We start from the raw sequence: 8,688 nt of genomic DNA, 5'->3' as shown, positions 1-8,688 counted from the left end.
GGGCGCCCCCCGCCCCGCCCCTGCCGCTGCACCACCTGCCCAGGGCACCACCTCTTCCAGAGGCTTCTGCTAAGTGTAGGGTTTAGTTCTATTGTTCTAGGGTAAAGAGACTCTCTGCCCGCCCCGTAGCGCTGCTTCTCAAATAAGGAGAAGGAAAAGGGGAGTTGCCCAAGGCCCAGTCTGGGGACCAGAAGGCCAGAGAAGTCACCTCCCGGACGAGCCGCAGAGGGCGCGTTTCTAACCACAGAGGGGCGACGCGCCTAAAGTTAGGTTCCTCCTGCCTGAGGAAGGCGGTCCGGGAAAGGTACCCCCACGCTGAGGGCAGGCTGCAGACAGAACTCAGTACAGCACACAGTAGGGCTACTTTATAAAAAGAATTCTAGTCAGCTGAAGACGTTGGCAGTTGAGGAATACGATTTACACATAAAACCCTTGGAAGTGGTGTATCTTTTTCTTCTTTCGTCTGAAGGTCTGATCAATATTTCTTCTCTCTAGTTTTTTTTGGGGGGGGTTATGAAATGTGTACCAAAATGCAGGTTTATACATTTTTGAATGAATTTTTAAGTTACTGACCACTTTTGAGGTAACTAATTTTTACCACGGCTTGTGAAGCATTCTGGATTGTCTTTGTACCTAATAAGAAGGCTAAAGGAGGAATCCTAGCCACTAGGCAGACAGCGCAAGGCAGCCGACCTGTCCCCAGACCCCGCAGACGACACCCTGCCGCTTCCTATCTGCTGAAAGAGAAGGCACCAGACAGGAGGACGTCGGGCCCCGCAGTCCCCACCTTGCTGTAGGATATCCCGTCAAAGACAGAGGTTATTTCGTCCGGGGTCGTCACCGTGACGACGATGGGGTGTGAGGACATCAGAGAGTCGTCCTCCTGGACAGGAAGCACGTCCTCAAGCAGCATCTGCTCACGCTGAAAGACAGGCACGCCCAGGGCACCCGGGCTGGGCAGGTTAGCAAGCCCCATTCGCTAAAAACACGGGAGAGTAAATACCAACGCTCACACCACTCAACCCATGCTAGGGCTTCAAGGTAGCCACGGGGGGCACGCCAGCCCCCAGCCCAGCGGTCAAGGGCACCAGGTGCCACGTGGCCAGCTGTGGTTTAAGGCCCAGCCCAGAGGCCTGGAAACATGCTGTGAGTGTGCGCACACGCGTGCACCCCCAAATCCTGACGAGCTGGAGAAGGGGTTGAGGTGTGGCCGCGCCCCACGGGGGTGCCTCCCCCCTCTGCCTCCCCCTCTCTGCCTCTGCCTCTGTCTGGAAGTCAGGGTGCTCACTGCAGTTAGCAGAAAGCAAGCAGGAGGAAAAGAGGGGTGCAGACCGGACTCCTGTGGGGTCTAGGGAGTGTTTCTGAAGCTCTGGTGGTCCCGGACAATATGAAGATGCCACCGCTCCCTAACCGTGGGCCGTAAGGGGGCGTCTGTCACCCCGAGGTAACACAGGGCAGCTGCCCCCATCCGTGGAGCTGACCTCCAGCAAGTTTGGGAGTCAGCGATTTTCAGCGCAGATGAGTGCTTCTCAGTGGGAGCACTTTTGTTCCCCAGGGGACACTTGGGGACACGGGGACATTTCGGAGTGTCACATGGGGCAGACAGAAGCCAGGTACTGCAGAAACCCTGCGGTGCAGAGGGTAGCCGCCCATGAGAAAGGGGGACCTGGCCTCGGTCGGCTGGAAAGCAGGCGTAGGTCAGAAGGGGGCGGAGGCAGCGCTGCAGTGCACCGGGTAGGCCCGGGAAGCCGGAGCGCGGCGCGCAGTCGCTCCTCCCGCTGTCCAGCAGAGGGCAGCACCCGACACGGTCCGCCCGCCCGGCCCGCGCACCTGCGTAGGCGGACGCCCAGACAGTCAACCCGGTAGGGATTGTCAGCACAGTTAGATTCCTCTAGAAGTGCCTGTTCCAGACCCCAGGGCACACTGTGTTACTATCACGTGTACAGTTGTGCGCATCGGGCTTCTGCGTTTACGGGCAGGGGACAACTCTGCCACAGAAGGCGGAGCTGGCGCGGTTCTGCGCGTTCTGAAGCACGTGCCCGCCGTCCATGCAGACCTGCTGCCGGCTCGAGCGTGAGCCTCCCTCCCCCGCCCCTGCTCCTCGAGCGTGAGCCTCCCTCCCCCGCTCCTGCTCCCTTTCGCTGCTTCAGCCGTCTGTCTGTCCGAGGGCAGCCGCTCACAGAATGCAGCCGGGCCACTGGCAAGGTAGAGTGTGAGGCGTCCCTGCGCTGGAGCTGGTGTTTCCTGTGCTGTTTTCTCCCTTCCTCAGCACGCGATTCTGAGTGACTGTCAAGGACGTCCCAGATGGTGACAGCCAGCTACCCAGGGACTGGGCACGGGCGCTGTATGGGGCACAGCTCCCCGGCCTCCGCCTGGCCCCTGCCCCATCTCCACAATGGAGTTCCTGCTGGCCCAGGCTCCTGCCACAGCCCATGGTGGTCTCTGCCTAGCACGGGGCATAGGGGTCAGAGCCCTAGGGTCACGCTCACCATTTGCCACTCCTTCTCCGCGTGGTCCACCCCCAGGAACTCGAAGAAAGAAGCAAATCCTTCGTTCAGCCACAAGTCTTCCCACCACTCCATGGTCACGGCGTTTCCAAACCACTGAAATTAGGTGGTGAGAGGTCGGCTCAGGCAGGCGGCTGGAGAGTCCCCACAGCGGTGTCCCCGTAAGCGGTGTCGCCAGGGCAGGCGTTTATCCCTGCTGTGTCTACCCCGGCTGTTAAACGGCATCGCCCCTCCTCAGGTTAGTGCCTCCTAAGCTTTACTAGAGGCGCGTGCCAGGAAGGCCCCGGGGTCTGCCGAGGGGAAACCTGGTTTTAAAGTTTCCCTAGGGTTCCGTGTTTATGGAGCCAGGACACCTGTTCAGGCAAGACCTCCTGAGCTGCCCTCCACCTCTGCCAGGTGGCACACCATGCTCGCCGTCCCCGAAGCCACCGCGGACCCCGACCTCGGCCCCACCTGGTGCACGAGCTCGTGGGCGACCACGCTGGCCACTCTCTGCTGGTTGGACGAGGCGGACTCCGCAGGATCGTAGAGCAGGTTGGTCTCTCTGTACGTGACCAGGCCCCAGTTCTCCATGGCCCCAGTACCGAAATCCGGGATCGCGATTTTATCTGCGGACGAAGGGGGAACCCAGAGAGAAGGGCATTCTTCCCATCTGCTCAGTGTCGACCAAACCCAGTTCCCTGCTGAATGTTTTCTCAGCGGCTAAAAATAACGTCTCAGAGGGAGACACAGTGGTCACCCTCCCCTCCCGGAGTGTCCCTCCCAGGGCTCCAGACAGACGGGGTCTTTTGATAGGACACCAGCAGGGACGCCCCCTCCCGGCGTCACCGTCACTGCCGCTCGCCCTACATCCTCGCCGATGTGCGAGGGAGGCCTCTTTGGGGATAAACTGGGAGAGAAAGAGAAAAATGTTTAAACGAGGGCTTGGGCGTAGAGAGCTGCGAGGCGCGTGAGTCGGTTTCTGCCCAGGACGCACAACACCAGAGAATGGGAGACTTTGGGGCCAGCAGATGGCGTAGTGGTTACGTCGCCGGACTTCACGGTCGACCGTGGTTCGAGTCCCGGACCCAGTGGCTTGAAACTCACACCAGGCACATGTGCGTGCGTGCCCAAGATTCCGGGAGAATGGAGAAGGGGCTGCGACGTAGCCCTCCTCGCTGGGGGGATGACGTCTCACTTCGCCTCTCCCTGTCTCTGTCTCTCTCTGGCAAGCACACACACCCTAAGGCAAGAACCTCTCAAAGAGAGACAGAGGGAAGCCCCCTCCCCCGGCTCTGTACATGCGCGGTCAGCCGGGCTTCCTGCTGGCGGCTCGCGTCCACCGCGGGGGAGCATGGAGCAGGCTATGTCCTCTCTGAACCCCCGGGGCCGGAATACTCGGGCCTGCCAATCCCCCTCCTCCGTCTTTGCCAGGCCCATCTTAGACACGCTCTCTGGCGGGAGGAGCAGCGGGATTAGTTCTACGTTAAACCGCAAGACAGACAATGGCCAGTGGATCTGTGGACAAGCCCAGCGTCCTCAGTTCCGGGCCAGTAACCCAAACGTCATGCCTTTATTTGACGTACACTTCAGATGAGGAGCCGTAGAAATAAAACAAGGTGAATTTGTATTCAACATGTAAGAAAAGGCCCACTTTTTCTGGTTAAAATAAGGGCTGTTAAAGCTCTTTATAAAAGATGAAAAGTAGGACCAGCAGATGGCATAATGACTGTGTTGCTAGACTCCCGTGTAGTCGACCATGGTTCGAGTCCCAGACCGGGTGGCTTAAAGTCATTCAGGGCGTGTGTGCGTGCATGCCCAAGATCCCGAGAGGAGAATGGAGGAGAAGGGATTGCAGCATGGCCATCCCCCCTGGGGGAGATTTCTCACTTTCTGTCTCTCTGTCTCTCTCTCTGTCTTTCTGGTGAGCGCACGTGCCCTGTAGCAAAAACCTCTCAAAAAAAAAATAATAAAGAATTAAAAGGGGCATATCTTAAAGAGGTCATGATGAGAATCGTCTTCTCTGTGTCACCGTCACTTTGTTAAAAGCGTGGCACTGAAAAGGAGGAGCAGAATCCCCCCAGGCCATGTTCCTCCCGATGGCCGGAGCGTCGTTTCAGCAAATCCTTGAGCAAAAGCACTGTTTTGTAATCCCATTTCTTGGTTGAGCGTTAGAACCAATTAATCACAGAACAGTTGACAGTTTGGGGTGTAGTAAATGCAGAAGTCATTCCTGGGGCATCTGCATCAAGGCTGAGACACGAGAGAGCGTGGAGATGGAGCAGGCGGGGCGGAAGGCGAGGACAAGGACGAGACCGCGGGTCTCCCTCCACGGCTACCCTCCACGGGGCGGTAATGGGAAGGGGCTGCAGATGTGTGTCTAACGTCTGGTTAAGACGTACTCTGATTTCGATGGCAAGTCGGTTCTCTGTCTTCTCTAACAATTTTTTTTTCCATATGGCATATGTGTGTGCTGCGAAGGGGGAAAATGGCAGGTCATCCCCAGGGGGAATGGTCACACGGCCATCCCTTTTCCTCCATTCCCCTCCTGGGATTTTGGGCATGCCCAGTGTGATTTTCAAGCTGCCGGGTCCAGAACTTGAACTACACTCAGCCAAATGGGAGCCCAGTGCCCTAATCACCCCGCCACCTGCTGGCCCCATCTCTAACAACTTTTGAACCATCAGCTACTGTAATTGCTTCCGCTGAAGGAACACGGGGGCCACGGCCTTCCCACGTGTTCCTTCCCACGTGCAGAGCATGGCACCGGGTGCTCCGGGTGGTCACGGAGTGAAGTGAGGGCAGAGCTGGGCCCGGGGACGCAGCCGCCTCGCCTCGCTCCCTCACTGCCTCACCACCCTGCGACTGTCCACAGCGGCCCACGGGCTGCACCTACTCTCTGCTTCTACTGCTCATGGTCATCATCAAAGCGCTTCTCCTAACGGTATGGTCATAGTCACACTGGTTTTTAAAAATGATTTTACTTAACTTCATTTCTTCTTCTTCTTGACAGAGGGAAAGTGAGAAAGCAAGCCACCAGGTCGGGACTCAAACTGCGGGCAATCGTGTGGGAGTGCAGCACCTTAACCACCACGCCACCTGCCGGCCCCATACTCACACTGTTTTGATCTGAGCCCTACTTTTGTTTTTAAAAGAAAACCTGCTACCTGTCACACTGTTTTGATCTGAGCCCTACTTTTGTTAAAAAGAAAACCTGCTACCTGCTACCCCCCACCACACACACACACCTTTGAAAAAGCTGTTTCTGGAGGCAGCACCAGGGCTTATTGGAGCCGCTGCAGCCTCTAGGATCAATCTCAGAGCAGGGAAGGCCAGGGCCACAGAGGACTCTGGGCACCTGTGTCATCCTGCTCTCCAGCTCACTGGGACACAGAGGCCGTGTGCGACCCGTGGGACTGGCTTGCGATCAGCTGGCCCGGGCTGCCGACTCTGGCCCTGCTGCGATCCACGCGGGACCTGCAGCTCTGTGTCTTGCACCGTCTTTATTTAGACAGGAAAGCCCACACGTATCAGGTAATCACAGCACGCAGACGTTGCTCGGGGGACCCAGGCGGCCCCCTGGCCCTGGACACTGCGGGCACATGGCAAGTGGACCCGGCTCCCGCCTGCCATGGGCTCAGCCAGGTGAGCTAATTGGAGAAAGTGTGTTAACATATGTACAGACAAGGCACATTAAGGCAAGGAATAAAAAGCAACCCTCACCTAATTTAGGAAGGGAGTAGTTCATGGCAAAGTACTCTTCAAAATAATCGAACACGCTTTTGGTTATGTCTGCGGCATACTCGGCCGTGCGCACCTGCTCTGGCTGGACGTAGATGGTGAGCTGCGGAACAGAAGGAACAGAACAGCACACCGGTGAGCGCTAGCCTCTGACGCCTAAGTGAGGTGGGGCTGTGCGGCCAGGCCCGTCTGATCTGCCCCTCCCAGCAGCATGGTCTCGGGCCAGCCACTTCATGGGTCCACCTGGACTTACTAAGCTCACGGAATCTGTGAGCGGTACAATGCTTAGAAATCACGTGAGAGTCCCAGACACCAAAGGAGTTCTTTCTGCTTAAACAGTCGCCATCTCTTCCAACCGCGTGTCTGCCCGCCCATCTGTCCTGTGCTCTGTGGGTGCATGAGTGTGCATGTGTATGTATGTGCATGTGTGTGTACATGTGTGCATGTGTGTACATATGTGCATGTGTGTGTGTGCGCGCTTTGTCTTTGAGGGGATGGGTTCGTGTAGCCATTCTCTCAAGCCACAGGGCCTTCAAAACCTGCTCCCCGCTCACGCCGCGCTACTCAGTTACCCCGAGAAGGCTTTCTGCTCCTCTTGCAGAGGCTGAAATGCCCCAAGTGCAGATGCTCCAGGGTGGGGGGTGGGAGATGGCAGAGGGGGAGACGGAGGGAATCGGGGTGGGGAGAAGTAAAATATATAAGAAACACAAAAGCAAATTTAAAACTATTGCTCTAGAAACTTCCTATGCAGAGTCACCTCGGTAAGCGACCTCGGTTCCCTCAGTCGCTGGGGTGTTATTTCGTGCCTCTGTGATATAATTCGTAAGTTAAACCAAGAAGTCTCCCTCCCTCAATTCTGAGCAGGTCTGACTTCATAGGGAAAAACATCCACCCAGGGGCCACCAAGTGGCGTGGAGGTGAAGTCCCAAACTACCGGCCGCAGTCTGAGCCTGGACCCAGGAGCTTGAGAGTCACATGGGGCACGTGTGTGTGCATGCCCAAATCCTGAGAGGCGAGTGGAGAAGGCACTGTGGCGTGCCCCCCGGGCGATTTCTCACTCTCCCTCTCACTGTCCTCTGGGGAGCGCACAGGCCCTGTGGCAGAAAGATCTAGAGCCCTTCTGAGTTCAGTGTGCAAGCAGGTCTGGCCCGGATGGGGGCTTTGCACAAGCACAGCATCCGTGCCTCAGCCCTCTCCTCCATCGTCTCCTCCTCTCAGGACTTTGGGCGCACGCGCACACCTGGTGTGCAAGTCCACGGAGCTGGGACTCGGATTGGACGGCCGGCCACGTGGGATCAGGCGCCTTACCCAGGCCATGCTGGCCCTTCTCACAGTCTCAGTAACACACAGACCGGGCGCACCTGCGTTGCACAACACACTTCTCAGTGCTTGGCCGAAGATGGTCACCTCTCCTCCTTCCTGTCCCGTCCCTACCCGGACCTCACACAGACAGGCTGCCATCTATGAGACTAGGCGTGCCCCGACGTTCTAGCGCACCCGTGCTGCGTGCTGGGAGCTGCCGCTGCCCCGCGGGGAACGCTGCCCTGAACTAAGCCGGCCACGCCGTGCAGGCCCGCCCTGTCCGTCTGTCCTCGCCCGTCCCCCCACGTGCGTCTCTCCACCCCATCGACATACGACCAGTTCACAGACTCCAGAGACGACTTTCCTGGCCTCTTGTATGATAAAGAAAAACTAATCAAAGAAAGGACCCGACCCCCTGTCCGCTGCGGGGGCGGGCGCAGACGCAGGGCGGACTCACCAGTTTCCCGCTCCTCGACACCCTCTGCACGGAGGTGAACCGGTGGACGGCGAAGCACACCAGGTACGTGCTCATGGGGACGGACTTCTGGAAAGTTGTCCGGTTCCAGCCATCGCCCAAGGACTCCCGACTCTGTTGGAAACGAAAGCGTCACCCAGCTGCCGCAGACCGTCACGTACAAGACAGACCAGCGTCCGCCCGGACCAGCTCCGGACTCGGGGGCACTGCGGTGGTGACGCCGGGAAGGTGGAAGTAGCACCTGCTCTAGCTTCCCGAGGAAGGGATCGAGTCACACAGTGCAATAGGTCTCTCAGGAACGAAGTTGGGGGGCCCGCCCGCCAGCCTAGTGGCTAAGGGAGCTGGACCCCATGTGGCCAACCGTGCTGTAGTCCCAAACCTGGAGATGAAAGACCCCAGGTGCCCATGTGTGCCCGGAGTCCTGGCGGGGCGGAGAAAGGGGCAGAAGGGATTGTGGCCCGACCGCCCCCACTGAGGGGCGCTCACCCCTGCTCCCTCTCTCTGTCTCTCTCTGGCAATTGAAATAGAACTAATTCGGGCTGTGCCGTGAGCTGGACAGGAGCGTATCTTTCTAGACAGGGACACGATCCTGACCGTAACGTGGGAGGAGACGCCAGCTCGGCGAGGAAGGCCAGGCTGGAGCTCGAGGCCCCGCGCAGGGCAGAGGGTGACGTCGCGCGAGGC

At 58.2% G+C, this 8,688-nt stretch overlaps 1 protein-coding gene across 2 annotated transcripts in view; it reads right to left on the bottom strand.

Annotated features, from left to right (window-relative positions):
* The window catches only part of ENPEP (glutamyl aminopeptidase), a 50,274-nt gene that overhangs the window by 24,728 nt on the left and 16,858 nt on the right, over positions 1-8,688 (bottom strand). For both annotated transcript variants that reach the window (XM_006162249.2, XM_006162248.2), the window contains exons 3-7: positions 7,987-8,118; positions 6,210-6,330; positions 2,961-3,115; positions 2,490-2,603; positions 788-922 (exon numbers count right to left, since the gene is read on the bottom strand). In XM_006162249.2, the coding sequence (XP_006162311.1) occupies positions 788-922; positions 2,490-2,603; positions 2,961-3,115; positions 6,210-6,330; positions 7,987-8,118 (657 nt within the window). The remainder of the gene's footprint in view (positions 1-787; positions 923-2,489; positions 2,604-2,960; positions 3,116-6,209; positions 6,331-7,986; positions 8,119-8,688) is intronic.

This window comes from Tupaia chinensis, unplaced genomic scaffold (genome assembly GCF_000334495.1).
Source record: "Tupaia chinensis unplaced genomic scaffold, TupChi_1.0 Scaffold139767_1, whole genome shotgun sequence".
Lineage (NCBI taxonomy): Eukaryota > Metazoa > Chordata > Mammalia > Scandentia > Tupaiidae > Tupaia > Tupaia belangeri.
Note: the sequence above shows the minus strand (reverse complement) of the source record. Positions and strands in the feature narration are given on the sequence as shown.